This window comes from Zerene cesonia, chromosome 18 (genome assembly GCF_012273895.1).
Source record: "Zerene cesonia ecotype Mississippi chromosome 18, Zerene_cesonia_1.1, whole genome shotgun sequence".
In the NCBI taxonomy this organism is placed as follows: Eukaryota; Metazoa; Arthropoda; class Insecta; order Lepidoptera; family Pieridae; genus Zerene; species Zerene cesonia.
The window spans coordinates 5,273,848-5,296,194 of record NC_052119.1 but is presented as its reverse complement, the minus strand read 5'-3'; the positions used below and the strand labels follow the sequence as shown (position 1 = coordinate 5,296,194).

Sequence of the window (22,347 nt, the reverse complement as noted above, 5' to 3'; positions counted from 1 at the left end):
TATCAGGTTTAGGACACCCATTATTTTTCAATAATTACAGGAGATGTTCACAGATCGCGAAAGTGATCGAAACTAAACGAAGTCAGATGCGTGTGGGTGTGCTGCGATGTAGCATCCTTGGTGTGAGCTGGCCCAATTCGTTCCAAAATGTGCTCGATTCCCATCCCCCCGATAAATAAATTATGGTACCTACTAAATATTCAGTTCATCTATTCCCCCCTGTTAATCGCTCAATATTATTATAACTACATCATATGCATGCATATTTATATGCAGCTTTGCATATTTCGAATAAATAAATACGGATTAACGGATTTGTGGCATATGTGATAAGATAAATTAGTGTTATCTCAATAATGGCCGACAGCTGGTTTCTGGGGTTCAGCATTAATCAACGTCTTTGCCAAACATACGGGCATTCGATTGTCTTAAATTGATTGTCTTGTTATGTCAAATGCCTTTGACTAGGATGCTCGGTGGAAATGTTTACAAATGTGTCATTAAGTGCTTCACCAATCGAGTCCGCTGATTGAAGTTTCATCATTCACTATGGTCGACGAGTAGGTTCTTCAATACTAAATGTTGCGAAAAACTGTGAAATGTACAATTTTTGAATTGAATGAATTGAATTTTAAAAATATGATAAAAGTAATGTGTTATTTAAGATACTTGCGAGTATTGGCGAATCCGGCCAAGTTCTTAATAATCTTATCCTACTAAACTACAGAACCGATTGCAATAAAATTTGGTACGTAGATAATTGGACAACTGGAATAACATATGGGCACCTTTTATCCCGATATTCCGACGGGATGTAGACTTATGCGGGTGATGCCGCGGGGCGCAGCTAGTATACTGTACAGGTACTTACGAAACCCGATAATATATTGTACCTACTAGCTGCACCCTGCGGTATCAGCACCCACGTGTTTTATGATATTGAAGTGAAACTTCTTTAGAATCGTTGTGATTTCAAACCTGATGCAACGGAAAAACGACAGGTAAGAGACAGAAATACAAAAATGTGTAGAATGAAGCCGGCAAAGAATGAGACAGAAATATACATACTATTTTATTCATTCTTTTGTCGATTTACTGAAGTTTCACTTCTATCATGTGTGAATCGCACACACACCTTTTAAAGTGAAACTTCTTTAGAATCGTTGTGATTTCAAACCTGATGCAACGGAAAAACGACAGGTAAGGGACACAAATACAAAAATGTATAAATGAAGCCGGGAAAGAAAGAGACAGAAATATACATACATACTATTTTATATATATTCATCTCATTCTTTTGTCGATTTACTGAAGTTTCACTTCTATCGTGCGTGAATCGCACACACCCCTTTTTTTATGATATTTTATATAGTTTCATATAGTTTTCGCACGCGTTTAAGTCGGAGTAAAACCATTCCCCCCTCTTTTTTATTCTATCTGTGTGATTTTTCTTATAAACCTTAATTTTGAATCACTCTATCTATTAAAAAAAGATCTGTGGCATAATTTTAAAGATCTAAGCATACAATCACACAGACGGCGGAAAGCGACTCTGTTTTATACTATGTAGTCCATATAGCTATTAGACTTTCTCTATTAATAGACTATTTAACATCGAAAGAACTTTTTAAATCAGATCTGTAGTTGCTGAGATTTGTGCGTTGCAACAAACAAACACTTCAACTTAATATTGGTACAGATAAAAATAACTGCAGACAGACATATTTAAATGTCTCTATAATTATTGATGCAGGCTTCGTTAAACTTCAAGTAAAGTAAGGTAATTATTTTTAGTTTTTAGTTTTTTTTCTGTACGAAATGGCAAAATAAAACATTCAATAAACTAAAAATATGTATTTCGTTAAGCTTTTAATACCCACTATATTATATACTAAATTGTACCATATAAAATTATAACGATTATAACTTTTGATTTTCGCACTATCAAATGTAATTAATGGTGCTTTGATACACTGCTATCTACATCCATTAAAAAAACATTAATAACAAAACCTCTTTATCTACGCTTTTTCTAAAACGCTATGTTTACAACCTTAGCTATTATATAGAAACATAATCTTAAACGAAAGCGTGCTAATGGCAAAGGTGGGTTGCGTAGTAGTGATAGTTAAGGGTGTATATAAAGAATTTAAAAATTCATCTAAACGAAAAAAAATATATCAGAGATTTTATTGTCTTAACAAAAAAATTAAATCGTTTAAAATTTACACATGACAGACATCTTTCAATTAAAAAAAAAGAATCATAAAAATCGGTTTACCCAGTAAAGATATCTCTTTACTTATATCTAAGCTAACAAAATTAAAAAAATGCTGTTGAATTATAACTTACTTTTTTTTAAGACGGTAAGACAGTTTTTAACTATAAGTTCATTGGGTACACCACATGCGGGACTACCTAAATATTTCGGTATACATTTTAAATAATCGCCATACGGCGTACGCAAGTTCACAAATTTATTTATAAACAAGTTAAAATCATCTATTGAGCAAATATTTCGTCCACTGGTGAATTTGACAGATATTTGACGACATGTGAGAATATTTGCGACGCTTGCTGCTCCATCATTGGCCTTCCAAACTCCGATGATACGTCTTTCCAGTTGTTATTCAGGAATGTTAGAACTGTTTCACCTGAATTGAAAAGGGAATTAAGAAAGAATTAGAGTTGAATCACACTGAACTCACGTGATGTGAAGGTACCACAGCAAATAGAAATTTAATTGACCTTATGCCTCTCCAAATGTTCATGGGTGGTGCTTACCATCAGGCGACCCATCAGCTCCATTGCCGAATATGACATAAAAATACAGAATGACAACAATTTCCTATTAAACACAAAAATAAAAACGTCAATCGGTTGAAAACCCATGGAGTTATCGGCCCACAAACAATAAATATTGTTCTAATTCAGAACCTCCCTTGTTTTTGGGAATATTGTTTAAAAAAGTGGTTCATTCACATTTCTGCAACATTTTCTCCAATTTTTCAATTGGAACCGAAACGAGTAAATCTGAGATTTAGCGAAAGTATGTAGTTAAATCTCGGGATTACTGCGTTCAATCAAATAAAGAAACTCTTCAGCTTTTTTATGAATATATTCCAAAAAGTATTTAACCGTACTAGGATATAGGACAGTCGAGAGTTATTTTAAATTTTTGTTTTTTTTTTTAACCTGTTGTCTGTTTGAAACCGGATAGCTCCAAAAAGCGGTCATCTAGATAGTTGGAGTGTTGCTATTAATAACTAATTATAAATGACCATGAAATAATAACCATCACATTAAGACACAGACAGTCAACATAAAGAATTATTATAACATAATTTTTGAACTTTAATATTGAGTACCAAGAAAAGTGGTTTTTATATGAATTATTAATTGAGACAGCGTGAAAACGTAATCTTATATAACATTTTTCACAAACTTTGTACTAATTCGATTAAACCCTACTAACGTTATAAATGCGAAAGTAACCCTGCCTGTCTCTTCCTCACGCCTAAACCGCTAAACCGAATTGGATAAAATTTGATACCAAGACAGTTTAAGACCTTAGAAAGGATACATAGGATATGTTTTATGCCGGAAACCTCAAGGAAACGGAAACGCTGCGGGTTTCCATTAACTAAGCGGGCGGAGCTGAGGGCGGTTAGCTAGTTGGAAATAAATATGGTGCAATCTGATTCAACAAGCTTCGTTAACATTATCGAATATAGTGTCACTTTAGGATTTCATAAAAATATTACGTATTTTTATAACTTAATCACATAAATCCTTACCTAATTCTTCGTTTCCATTAAATAAATTGGTTAAATTGAAATGCGCATGATCTTTCACATCGAAGTCGAATTCATATTTCTTGGGAATCATGTAGACTTTCCCATTTTCCCTTTTTTCCATATCGAATGTAACGTTTTGAGATATGGCAACATTTCCTGAAATACATCAATTGTTACAATTCAGATATATCTTTATGTCATCAAGAACTCCCACTGCAAGCATCCCAATAATAAGCCTGCAGGGGGAAACATGAGCTGATAATATTATATATTGAGGCTTAGGAGAGTTTTAAATAGATAAAAAAGATTTTAGAGGCAAAAACCAATTTCATCCAACCAATTAAATCGGGGACGAACCTATCCATTGAGTCACCACAACAAAAATATCTAATAAACATCGTATTATTTAGTTCATAAATAAATTAGATTTTGTTTAGAGAAGTTTTAGTCAAAATTGGATCCAAAAACAAAGAAACAACATCTGGAAACCTATATGATACTAGTATTATTTACAACCTAGACAGCCAAAGGCAAATTAGTACGATACCATGAAAACCTAACTTTATTACTAGCAAGGTGTCGATATCCCTTACAACTAATAATCAAAATTTGTTTCATACTTACGGAACTTCAAAAACATTTCTCCGCCCCCCTTTAAGGGCAGTACTTTTATATTACCGACGCCCAAATATTTACCACTCATCGAACATTTTTGGACATGATAATCGGTTCTCAGAACTTTTTTATCCATATCCATACTGGAAAATCGTGACATACATTATTTATAGAATCATAGAAAATTTTATTGTACAAAAATAACAAATTATTTTCATTTAACGCTGTTTCAATGTTGTATAATTTATAAAATAATGCTAATTGTGTTAAACAAATAAATAATTTTAGTATATTAGACATATTATTATTTCAAAAGAAAAATTGGGAAAACAGGGGAAATGCATGCATGCATACAATAAGTTCACCAATATTCTATCTATTATTACTATTTGTTTGAACGTGCTGATATGGTGCTGATTTCAGGAACTACTGAAACGACGTGAACCTAGTAGTAGTAGTAAGTAGCACTTAAAAATATAATGTACGGGGTGAACTGTTATTACCTCACATAATCAAAAATAGTGGATTTAAGTCCCTTTAATCTGCCATCTTTTATGGTAAAATCTAATCCACCTAATTTATAGGTTTTATCGTTAATGACCAGTTCATCCATCTTGGCTATACCCAATTCTGGTATACCGTCAGCGAAACTCGGCAGAGCATTTTGAAAAGAGCTTTTCAAACAATTGGAATCCGTGTAGCGGCATTTCTTAACTGACGGAAATACTGAAAAGAAATTTGCGATAAATAAAAATTAAACACCGAAAAATGAATGGTATATTGCATTTAATATACAATACATTTTTCGGTGTATGCTTTTTTATTTTACGTATATTAACTCTGTGAAGCTCGCTGTAAAGTGTTCGAGACGTCGGGTTAATAATATAATTAATAAATCACATTTTAAAATTCGTTAAAGTCTTTAATTTCTAAATTATTAAATCTGTCCATCCGTTCTTGTTATGTTGTGTGACACCACACACAACTCGACCTGTTTTTATATTATTATCTATTTATACGTTTACATATATATACTTGACTCATTCTTATGCAATCGATGAAAACAGAAAAAACGTAAGTAATTTATAAATCATATTTAAATTTAAAAGTCTTGAACAAGCGAGGTAAAGTATTTTTGACTTGTATAAATTTGTGCTAAATCATATGTTATTGAAATTTAATAATATATAAAAAATCTGTCTTTAATTGTAAATACAAAAAAGTTACACAAGTTAAATAATACTCACCGTATGGATAAACAAGATCACAACAACTTAATAATAAACAAAAACAAATAAAAAAGTTCATTTTACTATATATCTTAAAATAAAATTTAAAAGTAACCAGCTATGGTAGTGAATACCAACTACGGAAAACACAGATGGAGTACACGTTATATAGGTTCAAAAATAAAAAAGAATGTAGACCAGTTTATTCAAAGAATCGATTAATAAGAATTCAAAAAAAGCGACGAAAAAAACACCTGAACTTTGAACATAATGTGACATCGAATTGTGAAATCTGAATTTCAAAAATTGTGATGAAACTTCTAAAAACTTCTAAACTTTAAAAGTCCTATTTATCGCGTATAATATAACGCGTATAAAAATACGCAGGTAAATTATATAAAACAACTTGAAATTATTAAAAATAAAAATACAGTTGTATTTAATGTCATCTAGTAATCTATAGTGCTGCAATAAATAAATATTGTATTTTTATTTCAACCTCTCACGTAATTAATAAAAGATGATTGGATTTGGTTTTACATCAAAAAACGCTGGGTTATATTTACGCATATTTACATTGCTCATAAGTATTAACATAATATTGTAATAAAAAAATATTTTAATAACATCGAATAGAAATAATGTATACATACAATTTACTTTAAGATTAAAAGGGTAAACTTCATTTAACGGCGGCCGGTGTTTTTGATCGTATTTTATCACACACACAGATACGTCAAATTTATACACACCACGTCGTTTATTATCGGGTTCAAAAGGTGTATGTAATCTCTACCAGACAACCTCTGGAGTTCGAAATATTGGAGGTGTAAGTAAAATAAAAAGTATTTTTCATCACTCATACAAATGTGAGTGTATACAACAATATACTAATACATACGTGATTATCTGTAATAGAACTCTTTATATCATATAACATCTACAATCAGCTACATGCGATCAGTAAATCGAAGAAAGCTTAGCTGCGATAATTATCCAAACTTCAGAATTTTTCACGAATAACTTTATAAAAATTGTCTATTGGTGTTAAAACTGCAAGTAAATCTTTTCAGTGGTTCTTAAGTTTATTGCGAACAGACAGACGATCAGATACACATCAGTGATGAAGAGTTACTTATTACACAATTCAATTCGGGAATCTGTTAGACGTCATGCGTAATTTACTTTATTAAATTCTGTTCTAAATTTATCAAATAACAGGAACGTTAGCACAATGGTCTTAGCACGATTAGCATTGCAACAAATCGTTTTCATATAAACATTAATTTCCATACATACGTAGTATGATTGCTGTCAAACATATCTTGTTTTCATAATACAAACTTAACTTTGATTGGTCCTACATGACTTGTTTAAGTACGATGATACTTGTGTAAGATATATGTTGGTAGCCAATTTATAATGAGATTTCTACCTCAAATGGAATTATTTTCAATATGATTCGAAGCTAAGTCACCTGACAATTAGCGCTGTCTATATTAATGAACCAGTGCTTGTGGGTCAAATTAATTGTACTCATATGATATTGGATAAATTGAAGTCATTGAAAGCCCAAATTCTTGCCCAGGACAAGGAATCTGCCTTAGGTCCTGCTATTCAATTTTATGTTCTGTGGCGATGCTCAGCTCGTTCTTGCCTTCCTAAAACCAGGTGTTCGCAGATTATCCCGTACATGGCCCGAATTCTTCGTTACAATTTGGCCGCCAACTATGATAAATTAATAGTAGTTAAGGGGGAACATTTATTTTGTCCATTTATCATCTAGCATCACTAATACGAGACGGCAAACACAGGCCGCAAAAATGTACCAAATCTTTAAGAAAACGTTTTAAAATAGATGATTACTAACTACAGTGAGTACATGATTTTCAATGAACATTAGAGTAAAAGTTTGGTCATTTTTAAATAAATTTTTCGTGTTTGCTACATAGGCAAATCGTAGACAAGTAATCAAGCATGTAAAATTTTTACACATATATTTAATTTTTTTTTTCCTATTTCATGAAATTTCGGCTAATTTAAAACTTTTATTAATGCGATCAAAAATCCAATTTATATTAAAGCATGTGATTACAATCGTTTATCGCCATGTTCTCAAAGTTCCGATGTATGATCAAGATACAATATATTAAAAAGAAACTATGTACTTCATGTGCTACTCCAATGTGGTACAGATTGTTAAAAATACCTATATATGTATTTTTATCTTGAGGAATCAGATTCAATTCAAAATAAGTCTCAGTCGAAAGTCTTGTCCTTCACTTTGTTACCAACAAGAAGAATAGTGCTCACAACGATTTCCGGGAGTATATTTTGTTAAAGTTCAAGTAAAAAATATAACAAATCCAATAAAACATTAACGCTTCTGTCATCATAAAAATCGACTGAAGCATGGACTATGATTTATTTATGATTTTGCTAATAATTAAACGATGTAATGCGAAATATTTATTTATTATTCCAATAATATTCATACAAGCTAAGTTATACACAACACACATTAATACAAATAAAACATTTTTAACATTGAATTATTTTTGACATTTTCGTAATATTTTAGTATAGGTGACATAGTATGCAGTTCATGCATTGATAAATTTTCATGGTAGAGATTTCTAATTGTAACCTATTCACTTTCATTAAACAAAAATTATTGCTTAATAACGGTCATAATGCTTATATGAACACGATTGAAATGTGAGAAAAAAAATACAAAAAAAAATCGGACACAATATCACGAGAACTGAAGAAGAAAGAAATTAATTATTTTAGAATAGAATGATTCAATTTTTATTTTACAGTATGCATAAGCCCTACAGGGGAAAACAGATATTTGTAATAGAAATCTATTATTAGTTACTTTTAAAAACTATTATCCCTTAAGTACAGTTTAGTATTTATGATTAAAGTTCTCGTTGACTTAAATTATAGATACTAAACAGTAAGAAATTTCTTTAATTATTTGTTCAATACGCACGGATATTGAGGAATTCTTAAATTAAAAACTGATCGGTAGGAATGCAAAATTGCGAACTTTATTGAGTTAAAACTAATTAAAGAAATTGAACATATTCTCAAGTGGTTGCGTCAAGAGGTATGATCGTAGAACATTGAGAAGCTTCTCTTGAGCGATGTCGAAAATTGGTCTGCTGTAAGTATCCGATACTACCCTCCAGTTGGAATTTATAAAATGATGCATCGAGTCACCTGGAACATAAGAGCAATTGTTAATTACGATGACATTTTCAAACGTTTCTAAGAATCTATTTGATCTTAATAGTGGTGAACAAAAAAACGATATGGTAGACTTGTAATTTAATTCAGTATCAGATATTTCATTGCATATTCATTTTTCAAATGTCATATTTTTTATTTAAGGTTATCAAATTGGAATATTAGTTATATATTTAATTATTCACTTAATTCCGCATTCCTTGTTATCAACTTGCCTTACAACATTACAATTTAATTACCAACAAATCAAATTATTTCAATACTCACTCAATCCCTTGTTACCGTGGAACAAGTTGGAAAGGTCAAAGCGCACGTTGTCCTTAAAATTGAGTCTGTATTGGATTCCCTTCAGTTCAATAACAGCTCTACCGCGAGCGTCGTTAACGATGTCGAATGGCAGATGAGCTTCTATCAGTACATTTTCTGAAATATGATTCAATAAAAGGTACTTTAAAAATAGCAAAAATACAAATTCATCAAATAACATCAGTAAGTTCTTGTGTAATTGAACCGCAAAGCAACAGGACAATGGAGTTAGTGTAATCATGACTTAAACTCAAATATAAAACTGTCTGTTTCAATTCAGACACAACGAAGAAAAATATGTTTTATACGAATTACATAATTTTATGATGGTTTCGCAAAAAAGTGTTATGTATATATTTCATTAATTAGTTCGAAAAACTCATAACTCATAAGTCATCTAGGTCGAATTCACATCATTGCGATAATTAAAAAGGGAAAAATATATACCATCATCAGCATTACATTGTTCATAACAAATCCTAGATAACTGTGTTTTCTTTATTTATATGTTATATCAAGGTTCCTGTCTTATCCCAAGGGAGCAAGTCAGCTCATACCCATTCTGTATGCCAAATTTCATCAAAATCCGTTCAGTAGTTTCAGTGTGGTTGATGGATAAATATTAAAACAAACAAACTTTCACATTTATAATATAAGTGTGAAGTATGATTACTTACTCGCTACTATCCTTATATTCCCATCACCAACAATCGGTGCGCCAAGTAATCTTCCACCAGCATTGTATGCAGAATCTATTGTTATATCAGTGTGATACACCAAATATAAGTATCTCGAAATTGGATCGACGCTACAAACAAAAAAATTAATATTAAATAAAAAAATAATGTATCAATTCAATAGTTAATAAATTAATATTATATTTTAATAAATAGATTAAACGCCACTGTTCAAATAAAAATTTAGAATAGGTAATTATATGTACTGAAAGAAAATTATTATTTGGTCCTTTCAGTAACGCAATCAATTATCGTATTATTATAAATATAAGTCATTTATTTTAATAATAACAGTCTTCAAAATTAGAATACAATCTTACCTAGCCCTATCCACGACAGCTGAACCGTAACCGCGTATAACCGCATTTGTTAGATCCATCTTTAATCCAGCCAGGTCGATAACGCCATGGTCAATGCGCATTGGATCCAGTACCTCAGTACCCAACTTACTGATACCAGAAACCAAGGATGGCACGTTGATCTGTATTTGCCGAGCCAGGCATCCGGAATCCCAAAATTTGCATCTAGAATATATCTGCGGATCTGAAATAAAATATAATTAATGATGAATGTTTCTTCAGCAAATCCGCGGATGGTCTAATAATTTGTGTCTTTATGTTGTAATCTTACAACACATAACAAAATTTTGTTTTATTAAATAATTATTTTTGATAAAAAAGTTCCAATCTTCCTAGTATTAAAAAAATTATATTCCCTTAATAAATGTATCGTAAAAGTCCCATTTTTTTGTCAAATTATTACACTTTCACTAGAGGTTCATCACCGAATAATGCTTAAAAAATCATTCATAGAGTTTTCAGAAATTTATATAATTTTGATTGATTAGTAATCTAAATAAAGAACTTACTCGACGAATAAATGAACGATATTTGCATCGCAAACAACAACGAATATACAACAGCCCTCATTTTATTATCACACTTGTCACTCTTGTACCACCCTGAACTCTGAAGCTCAACTGCCTACCTCACTCACGATCTTCCCTTTTATAAGAAAAAACTGTCATATGGTAGGTATGCACGGAGTCAAGGTTTTACTAAAATGCTATTTATCTATCTACATGTTAACGAATAGTGAACATGCGTTAACTCGCCTTATTGTCGTAGCTTTGCAGCGGCGGTTTCGCTCACGTGATCAAAGGAAATCCTATCAAAATGAAATATTTCACCACGATAAAAAGTAAACTTGTCACTTTCTTGACTCCCCAATATCTTCAGTTACAGAACTCATGCCATAAAACGGCTTGGTTGCGAAGCGTGATTCCTGTGGTCCAAAACTCCATCCTAATAATAATGTTATGGACGTACCGTACTACAAACTTATTATTTGCGGGTGATGCCGTAATCACGACTAGGGATGAACTACGGAATTTAGTTTGCTTTTTGTATTTGTATGTACTATTTTGGGATGTCAACTAAAAATACCCAGGGAAGTGCATAAGATGTTAAATTATAATTGTTAAAATTTTGTCATACCCAATCGAAATATTGGTATAATAGAAAAAGGCAGTTGGACAATTTTGATCAAATTATATTTTCAACCCTTAAGTAATTGTTTTGTTACAGATTTTGAAGTACCTATAGATTGAATGTAAATAGCACATTAGTCACTAATATTGGTAACTAAAAATAAATCGAAAAGTGTGAATAAACTCAATTCAATTGTTTAATTCCGGTTTTTAGAAACTATTTCATAAATAAACAACAATTGTTTTGGAGATATAAAAGGATCGTTAAGTCTTACAAACTATTTCACAACAATTAAAGTTCATGTAGTAACATTGGTTAAACATACTATATGTATTCAAAAACGTGAACACATGATTTTTTTTTCAAATTAAAATTAAAGTTCAAAATAAATAAAAAAAATCTCCAAAAAGTACATTTTGCGATTTTTAATCTGCCGTCCAGTCATTTTGCTTTCCGGTAGTATGTGTTTTTTTTTATTTTATTTTGAGATGTTCTTTTTGTGTTTCTACTTTGCCAGCTCGTCGCCCATGCCGCTATATACCAATAATCATTTTTAAAACTAAATTTTTTAGCCTTCAAATTTTCATAATAAGAACAAATTTAAATGAAACCACATCAGCACCAGTAAGCACCAGCTTTCAAATAGAAAAAGTATTGAAATCGGTTCCCCGTCGAAAGTTCTGAGCTCATGCGTACATGCTCCTTTTTTGAAGTCGGTTGAAAATAGCGTAGAAAAGTAGTGTTTTCATATTCTAGCTATTTAACGAGGAAACTTGACTTTATACAAAATTAATCAAAAACATTAGGTTGAGGTTTCATGATTCGCAGTTACATAACTTACATTTTGGGATCACATTTTTAGATTTTGTGTCTAAAATGTTTTCTACTCTATATCAGTATTGTTTATTTAAATAATTCTTAATAACCATTTTAGTGACTGTAATTAAATCAAAATGTATTATCGACATCACAGAAGATCAATGTGTGTTTCGTTCAGTAAGTAAGGGAGCCAGAGGCCCTTTTTCCTACCTTTCCCAGTCCTTTACTTTAATCCCCCTGCTAATAGGTTTAAGCCTCTGAATAACCAAACCAAACTATGACATAAAAAGAAATAGTTTTAAACGGTATCTTTTTTTTGTTTTTTTTTTTATCAGTTTTATAGCGCTGCGATGCTGATAAGTATCTTCAATACTCGTAACAATCTGAAAAAAAAGTCTTGCTTTTAATTTCTTTCTTTTTTATGTTTAATGAGTTAAAATTTTTTGCAGCATTCCTAAAGCAATTGAAGAATCTGCCTTAACAGAAAATATAGCCCTTAGATTAAATAAAGGATTAATAAAGGTTTAGTCATAGCAGATTGTTGTATGAAGTTATGTTTTATCATAAGATATTTTCAATAGAACTTAAATTTAGTATTTATGCGATACATTGGAGAAGCAATCCTCGACCATAGAGGATGAAAACTTGTTGTGTGCTTGTGGCATGTCGATGGACAGGTCTATCATAGTTTGAGATTCAAATTTAGGTTAAAAAACTTCAAGTGTAATATTTTTGGAAACAGAAAGATTCAAAAGAAACTGTTTTAATGAAACATTTGTGTATATCCTACTAATGTTATAAATGTGAGTTTGTAAGGATGTGTGTGTTTGTTGCTCTTTCACGCAATAACTACTGAACTGATTGCAATGAAATTTGGTACGTAGACAGCTGCACAACTGGAATAACATATAGGCAACTTTTTACCGGATACGGAGTTACGCGGGTGAAATCACGGGGCGCAGCTAGTTTATCATATAATAATGTTTATGACTATTTTTATAAGCCTTTGATTGTACCGAGGACAACAATCTTTGTATAATTCGTCTCAGTGTCCACAATACAGACTAGCCTAGTGGGTGACTCGGGAGCTATGGGTGATCTTGTGTGGATAAATGTGTTTAAATGTGTAGTGAAACCCCGAATGTATTTTCTCATTATTAACGTTTAACATACATATTTTTAATTAATTTTTTCAATGTATTATTTTTGACTGATTGCGCTTACATAGTAGGCATGAACTTGATGATAATTTTTTAAAATAACGTTTTTCTACAAGAAAAGGAAGCGACTTTTAACATACTTTACATACATAGAGTAAACTTCGTTGCCAATAATTGTTGTGTACAAAAAAGTCACCGACTTCTTATTTTTAATCGACCGGTCACACATCGGTTAAAAATAAAAAAAGCTATTGAATATACCGAGTTGACTTTACGTAAAATAAAAGAATTTTATTATTTCATAAATCCCCTTTATTGTGGTTGGAAGAATGCGCTGGTGATCTTGTTTCGTTTGAAAGTTGTATCATTACGATATTTATGACTAAGTCTGTATTTTTTTTAATACTTTATATATATAGTATACTTTATACATTATATTAATTAATAGATGTGCATACAATATTTCCTTTAAATACCAATGTTCCCATAATTTTATAAAGCTGAAGAATTTGTTTGTTTGTTTGAACGCCCTAATCTCAGGAACTACTGGTCCGATTTGAAAAATTCTTTCAGTGTTAGATTGCCCATTCATTGAGGCTACATATGTACGGGCGAAGCCGGGGCGGACTGCTAGTATTTGATTAAAAGTTACTTCTTATTGCATTAGCTATGTCGCAGTGATGGTTTATAACAAACATTCAAAAGTAAAAATCAACAAGCGTTATCCACATTTCCTTTTTATATTACGATGGATTTTCATCCATTTTTTGGTGAGTAGAAATTCGATGGGATCATTTAACATAAGCTTTAGTTTCTACACTATAAGTCCATAACTATATCTAAACAGTTTTAGGAGTTTGGGTTTGCTCTTTTCTATATTATTTTATTTGAAATTAATTTCTTTTGAATTAGCCTCGATTTATTATCAAAGATAAAGTTGGATATCTTAATATATATAAATCTCGTGTCACAATGTTTATCCTGAATGGACTCCTAAACCACTTAACCGATTATAATAAAATTCGCACACCATGTGCAGTTCGATCCAACTTGAGAGATAGGATAGTTTATATTATTACAATTACGATAAATGACTACCCGGGCGGAGCCGGGGCGTGCAGCTAGTTGAACTATAAATACTTAAAAATGTTGTAATTATGATAAAACAGTATATTTAGCATACTTCTCATCATTTTATAATATTAATATAAAATTATAAATGTGTTCTACAAATAAAAGCTGGAAGAGTGAATGTTTTTATTATTATCTCGTGGAGTGAATAATTAAGAGAAGGAACTATGAAATTCGGTACAGTAGATCATAGTCTCAAATATTATAGCATTAGGTATATTATCTGTGACATAAGTTACTTTTTAACCGAACTCCTCGTTAGCGAAGCCTTCCAGCTATTCTAGTTTAAATCATAACATCTTCAAACGTGATTGCTTACGCTTCGTATGGAAATACTCAAAAACAAAGTCTTCTAACCAATTGTATTCTTTATTTAATAAACATATTGAGGAATTCTTATATTAAATTTAGCGATGGGTTTGGTTGGGATGCGGTTTGTATGAATTTCGTAGGCCTATTTAAAAAAATTGAAAATATTGTCAAGGGGTTGCGTCAGGAGGTAGGATCTTAAGACTTTGAAAAGTTTATCTTGTGCGATGTCGAAAATTGGTCTGCTGTAAGTATCCGCTACTGCCTTCCAGTTGGAATTTACATATTGATGCATTGCGTCACCTGGAAATAAATAATGATTTATTTAAAAATATTATTTAGGTAAATAGGTTCTTAATACAATATCAAACTAAGTATATAATGGTAATTCGAATGCATGTAAAACTAAAGGAAAACATGATCACTTTTCATTGTTTTCACTACTGCTATTCAAATCTGATTTAAATAATCATAATGACCATTAGTTTTACTAATAGTTATCCATTATTATGTCAAACAAATTCTTAAAATATTCGAAATCCTGTCGCACACATAGCTAGTTCATATTGAATGAACTCAAAAAATAAACATTTTTTCATTGAGCATTATTATAAATTTTACTCTCAACATTAGATAAAATACTTAATTACCAACTACATTCTATACGGAATTAACGAAAGATAAGATACTCACTTAAACCCTTGTTACCGTAGAACAAGTTAGAAAGGTCAAAGCGCACGTTGTCCTTAAAATTAAGTCTGTATTGGATTCCCTTCAGTTCAATTACAGCTCTACCGCGAGCGTCGTTAACGATGTCGAATGGCAAAAGAGCTTCTATTTGTACATTTTCTGAAATATTATATAAAATGAGAATAAATTTACTTATTTTGAAGCAGAAATACATTTTCAGGAATTATATGGTGAGGTATAATAGACCCTACAATTGAGGGCTTGTAGAATTGTATCGTAAGGCTTTTGCAAGAGTATTTGATATCTCAAAGTAAAATTAAGTCGTCCCGATTAATATAGATATGATAAAATCTTATAAATATAAATAATCACAATTTGTAAAATCGTCTAATCTTTTGCCAAACAGTATTTATCTATACTACTTCTAGTTAATTAGATAAACAAACAAAAATATAGTAGATTTACATACTTGATTGAGATTTATATAAGAGGGATGACGAAATAGTGCCATGTCAGTTACGATACAAAATTATAAATATAAAGGGCAGGATAAAATATCACACCATTAACCGTATAACATTGTCCAAAAGAAATATTTACAGTTTCTATTTTCCTGTTTTTCATTTATTATTTTACTACTTACTCGCTACTACCCTCATATTGCCATCACCAGAAATCGGTAAGCCAAGAACACTTCCTTCAGCATTGTATTGAGAATCCATCGTTAAATCGGTGTGATAAACCAAATACAATTCTCTTGAAATCGGATCAACGCTATAAATAAAGATAGTAAACACTGATATAATTCAATATTAACGAAATGTTCAAGTGTCTGGAACACATTTATACTTTTGTTTGACACTCAATAGAGAATCTTTGAAAAAAACACGATAACAAATACACCTAAGACAAAATATTACATATACAGTAATTTAGATTATTTACAAGTAAAAATTAACATATTCTGAACTTTTATCAAACCATATTGGTTTTTATTTGTACACACTTAAATATGAAATATTGGGAAAATTTTTGGGAAAATATGACAATTTGTTACAGTGTTATACTGTAATAAATTGTCATATTTTAAGTTGACACTTTACCTAGCCCTATCAACGACAGCTGCACCATAGCCGCGGACAATCGCATTTGATATGTCCATCTTCAATCCAGCTATGTCTATCCGGCTGTAATCAATGCGCATTGGATCCAGTACCTCAGCACCCAACTCTTTGATACCAGAAATCAAGGATGGCACATTGATCTGTATTTGCCGAGCCAGGCATCCCGAATCCCAAAATCTGCATCTAGAATATATCTGCGGGTCTGAAATGAAACAATATTATCTGTGGGTCAGAAACGAAATAATTTGAATGTGGAAGTCGAGTACGCTTCGGCTCGAATTGGGCCAGCTCGCACCAGGGAAGCTACCACATTCCCACAGACGATTGGCATGCATTGAAACAGCAGTATGTGAATGTTACTATGTTTTATCCGAGTATTTTTCTTTTTCCCCTCAATTAATTATTTCCCTTCCAGCTCTACTTTCCAAGAAAGTTGGCTACTTGCAGTGACATAAGACTTCTGCAAAAATTCATGGGCGGCGCTCGTCGTTTACCATCAGGCAATCCACCAGCTTCTACAGATAATTGGAACAATGATTGTCCATTCAAATTCGATTAAAGTAAATAAGGCAGATTTAAGACATTATTCAAAATATTAAAGTACTACTAAACGGACTTACACGCAGAATAAATGAGCGATATTTGCATCGCAAGCAACGACAAACATGTAAAAGCTCTCATTGTTTTTCTCACAGTGATTACTCCTGCAACACCCTGAACTCTGAAGCTCAACTGCCTATCTCACTCGCGATCTTCCCTTATATAAGAAAAAACTGTCTCATTGTAAGCACAGAGTCAAGGTTTTATTAAAAGACTATTAATCAACATAATTTGTCATATAAATTGATAGTCGTACATGCGTTGAATCGCCTTAATATGTATTAAACATTACTTAATAATATTAGAAGGATGTTAATAAACAATAAAGGATATTCGTTTAAGAAAGATTTTATAAATTTTTGGATATTGCAAACCATTTAGAAAATGAAGATAATTTTTGAAATGCAAGGATCTAATAAAAGTTATTAAGGTATACCTGTCATAAAAACAGGGATACCTGGAACATTTTAATAATTATCTTGCGGTCGCCGGCCTTATTTCAGATTTTTTATCTATCTAGATCTATGTCCATCTAGATAGATAGATAAATATATAGATATATAGACAGATAGACAAACATACGTATACACATAAAAATTCTTATTTAACATTAAGCATTGAAATTATTTATTCTGGATATATCAATCAATCAATCAATCAATCAAAAACTCTTTATTGTGCACTTTTACAAGAAGAGTACAAACAGGAAATAAATAATCGATTGTAGCTTTTATTACATATTCATCGCTTTTTTTGTGTGTGCACGTCTTATGTTTTTAATAGTGTTAAATCATTTCTTTCTGTGTTTTTTCGGATCGTACCTAAGCATTTACAAAATCTAATACATAAATTGCATGAATGAATGTTTAAGAATTTTTTTAATTTCAAAAATATCGAAAAAGTTGGTGATGACCGTCTGAGGATATCGTCATGATTATTCAATGTCATTTCATGCAAATAACTAATCTGATATATATGTTTGTTAAAAAGATTCATGACTTATAATCTGTACGGCAACTAATCTGTAAGCTAGTATTTTATACATGGTTTTCACATGGTTAACTGATGATATGGATTCGTAACGTTTTTATGACATAAGTCCCTATAAATAAATGTTTGAATTATAATACATTTAGGTCAAAGGTGAAGTTGTACAATGGATCTCACTACGTACGAGGAATAACCTTGTTATCGACATGTTCCTATATCCAATCATTGATGTAATTTATAACATTATTGATGACACGTAAGTGAATGGACTAACTCAATTAGCGTTTTTGTCACACTTTGTTTATAAGGGGTATTAACACACAGGCATGTTTATTTTTTTATATAAAAATTATACTGACAACTGAGAAGACGGCTTCAAATTAGTATTTAATATTATTTTTTTATGTCATAACCGGCAACTGAGCTCGTGGTTCGCCTGATTGTAAGCGATAACCACCGCCGATGAAGGACTGGGAAGAGTGAGGAAAAGGAGACGGCCCTCCGGCTCCCCCACTCACCGTGGGAAACATATGCAATTATTTTACGCCGGTTTTTTTGTACGAGCTGACCCAATTCGTGCCGAAGTAGGTATGCTCCACTCCTATACTATTTATTTGATTAGATTTTTTAAAATCCCGCCATTTACCGACACGCTGCTTCAGACGGAACTGCGGGAACTATACCGCAATCCTGCGGGTGTCTCGCCTCGCAGACGATGTATGAAGTTACCTACAACTAGTATAGTATTATGCTATCTATGCCTACATGAAGATACTAATCCTTAATTGGAAAGCTCGATGGATTTAATTCTCGAAATTTATTAAGATTTTACAATTTACTAACTTTACCTCCGCGGCTTTATTCGGTATATTCTAATTGTGTCCAGTAGTGTGCCATAACATAAGCTCTTATACCGTAATTTGCATTAAATTATTGCCATAGTTAAGTGAAGTCCCGTTCTGGCTTAATTATAATATATTTTAAGTAAGTTAATAAACGATTTTTGTACATTTTCCTACCAGAAGCGAACATCGTGTATGAGCCTGTTTCATAATGTTATAATCATTAATTTATTGGTATTTTTAAATGTCAATTCAGTCTTATTACTTTCTTTATATGAACTAATAATAAAGTCAAGTTAATGAATTAATGTAGATCATATAAACTTGAATTTTAGTCGCTTCAATAAAAAAAATATAATACGATATTTTGTATTAACCAACAATGTAGATATGCCGGTATGTGGCATTAAACAAGTTGCTATCCACGACTTCTTCTTGTAACCAACATCTAAACTGTAAAATGACTAGAAATCCGCTCGGGAAGTATACAGAGTTGAATAAAAAAAAGAAGAATAAATGAAATCTATCTAACACATCATGCAATGTAATTTTTCCAACTAAGCAATTATACTCGATCTCGGAATCGGAATTTCATTTCAGTTTCGAATTGTAACTTTTATCCGAACTCATTTCTATGCAAATTGCCATAAATAGCGTGAACGATGGGATCATTTAATCGTTGCTCCGGGACTTTGTCGCTAGGTGTAAGAGATTTATCAGCGCCTAATACCAATAAATTCCGATTTAAGAATCTTTCTCTGAGCATGTGCTTGCATGCTGAGACAATCTTTACAGATCACATTGTTTAAAGGTAGTGTTTATTGTTGGATGCTTGATTTTAGTATTTTTTTCTCATTGACTATCGAGTGTGGAGACTTATTTATTCTTTTTTGTTTTTGTTTTTTTTGGTAAGGTCGTTACTCTTAAAAGGATATTATATACCTTGATATTATTGTTGCATGGAATGCAAAAAATATTTTATGATTGAAAAAAGAACACGTTTACAAAAAATCTGTGAATGCAAATAAGTGTTCGAAGTAGTAATTACTAGGTAAAATATCGATCGTGAATTCATTCAATTTAGGTACTTTTACAGTTGGTAAAAGCTCCTTTACGAAAAATGGGAACCTCTCACTAAGATTTTGCTGTACGTCTGTCTGTCTGTCTGTTCGGCCGTCATTAACCAGGCTGAAGGTATTCATGAACTGAAACAGATAGATAGTTTAAATTTTCAGATGTAGATAGATGTATTTCTTTTAACGCTATAACAACAAATATTACAATAAATTGACAGCTGGCACTTTGCTCTTTAGCTTAATCATCAGAAGCCGCGTATCCGACAATCTTTCTTTTATTGTTCAGTCTGAAGTCTTAACTAATTATTTCCCTATTGGTATAGATATCAGCTCCAACTGAAGAAATAAGCAAGTAGGTAATTAAACTATCTACTTGTTTATTTTTTCACTACACACACTACATACACATATGTAAATACCTTGTCTTATTTGTAATCAATAAAAAATACCTCCTTTTAAAAAACTGTACTGTTCGAAAGGCTTATGCTTATCAAGAAAAAAAAATCTCAACTATCTACTGCTTTAGTTTCTTTTTATAGTATATAACTAATATTTATAACTCATGACTAATAAGCTTATTTCATAACTTTTTAAAGCTCTAGTTAACCACAATAAGGTACAAATATTTTATAGCCAGCAAGCTTGCCCACTCAAACATAAAAAGTCAATAAGGACTATAACAAACTAAGAGGACAATTTTTTGCAGCTGTAAACTTATACTTAATTTTGCTGATAAATTAATTTGAGTTATAGGAGTACATAGGAGCTATTTGTGTGATTTTTTGTGTTGAACAGTCCATATATCGAGGAAGGATGTAAGTTATACTATTTATCGCTTTTTCGCGGCTTCGAAATGAGATGTTTCACCGCGAATATAGGCTGTATCACTCTCTAGTTTCTATATCATATTATAAAATCACTGCGAATGATGAACTTACGTTCGCATTTATAATGATGCTAGCTGCGCTCCGCGGTTTCACCCACGTAAATCCGTATCCCGTAGGAGTATCGGGATAAAAATTTGCCTATATGTTATTCCAGTTGTCCAGCTGTCTACGTACCAAATTTTATTGCAATTGGTTCAGTAGTTTTTGCATGAAAGAGCAACAAACACACACATCCTTACAAACTTTCGCATTAATAATATTAGTAGGATCAAGAAAGGATGAGTAGACGCAGTACCAATAAAAAATATTGCAACAATGGAAAAAAATATTCCATTTAAGGGCAAACGACGACAAAAAGAAGCGCAATAAAACAACAAAAATTATTTGACAATTATTTATTGTAAATATAAGGTTTTATGAGATAAAAAGGTAAATATCGATAACCCTTCTGCCTTAATTGGTCATTCTAATGATCTTAATATAAACACAAAAACCAACACAGCAAACAATTAGCGGAAAATTAAGTACCACGTATAATATTATATACTTCTTCAAGATCTTCAATCAACAATTCTAAAAATTTAATCTCATAAATTATCATCAGTGCAGAAACTGGTTATTACGCACCCGTGCAGCACCCAGTGAGAGACTCGAAAAAAAAGCCCTGGATCTCTAAACTTCTTAATAATTGAAAAGACAGATAATCCTATTTAATTTTATTTTAATCAATTTTCAAAACCTTTCGAAATTACAATAAATATTACGATATCTCAGTGTCATTTTAACAAAAAAACCGAATGTGACACTTAATATTCACACAGCTATGCCATGGGGCGTATCCAAGGGATTCTAAATTAAGATAAGACCCTTTGGTTCGCTTAGAGTTGGGTAAAAACACACGAACCAGTGCATTCATTTATAAGACGGTTTCTGATTTATACTCAGGAACCGTACGTCTAGTTTCTGCACTGTTATCTATATTATTATACGCATTATGCAATAATGTTTCGTGCAACAGTACTTACAGAATTAACTATATTCGTTAAGACGTTATAGCGGCGTCGTAATAAAAATGGTATATAATCACTTTAAAATGCACACAGGAAATGATTAAAACGAGAAATTTTAATGAATTGTTTCTGTAGGTATTTAAACTTCTAGAATTTTTATATTCAATATTATATTCGTTTTTCAACAAAGATTTTAAACATTGTTGGAGGGATTTCTTTTCGATTGATTTCATAATTCATCACAACACTACGGATAGTAAAATGTTCTATTGTTTTATAT

At 31.5% G+C, this 22,347-nt stretch overlaps 3 protein-coding genes across 3 annotated transcripts; all 3 read right to left on the bottom strand.

The window, feature by feature from the left end:
* Positions 1 to 2,359: 2,359 nt before the first annotated feature.
* Positions 2,360 to 5,776, bottom strand: LOC119833895 (circadian clock-controlled protein daywake-like). The gene is made up of 5 exons (XM_038358117.1): positions 5,660 to 5,776; positions 4,916 to 5,138; positions 4,422 to 4,555; positions 3,798 to 3,953; positions 2,360 to 2,654 (listed from the first exon to the last, which is right to left on the bottom strand). The coding sequence occupies exons 1-5, from the start codon at positions 5,718 to 5,720 to the stop codon at positions 2,503 to 2,505; spliced, it is 726 nt and encodes a 241-aa protein (XP_038214045.1). The 5' UTR covers positions 5,721 to 5,776; the 3' UTR covers positions 2,360 to 2,502.
* A 2,899-nt stretch (positions 5,777 to 8,675) lies between these two features.
* LOC119833971 lies at positions 8,676 to 10,968 on the bottom strand. The gene is made up of 5 exons (XM_038358228.1): positions 10,808 to 10,968; positions 10,260 to 10,482; positions 9,880 to 10,010; positions 9,164 to 9,319; positions 8,676 to 8,869 (listed from the first exon to the last, which is right to left on the bottom strand). Exons 1-5 carry the CDS (start codon positions 10,866 to 10,868, stop codon positions 8,712 to 8,714), a joined length of 729 nt encoding a protein of 242 aa, XP_038214156.1. The 5' UTR covers positions 10,869 to 10,968; the 3' UTR covers positions 8,676 to 8,711.
* Positions 10,969 to 14,993: 4,025 nt separating this feature from the next.
* Positions 14,994 to 17,412, bottom strand: LOC119834069. Its single transcript, XM_038358352.1, has 5 exons — positions 17,283 to 17,412; positions 16,642 to 16,864; positions 16,182 to 16,312; positions 15,542 to 15,697; positions 14,994 to 15,151 (listed from the first exon to the last, which is right to left on the bottom strand). Exons 1-5 carry the CDS (start codon positions 17,341 to 17,343, stop codon positions 14,994 to 14,996), a joined length of 729 nt encoding a protein of 242 aa, XP_038214280.1. The 5' UTR covers positions 17,344 to 17,412.
* Between the last annotated feature and the right edge of the window lie 4,935 nt (positions 17,413 to 22,347).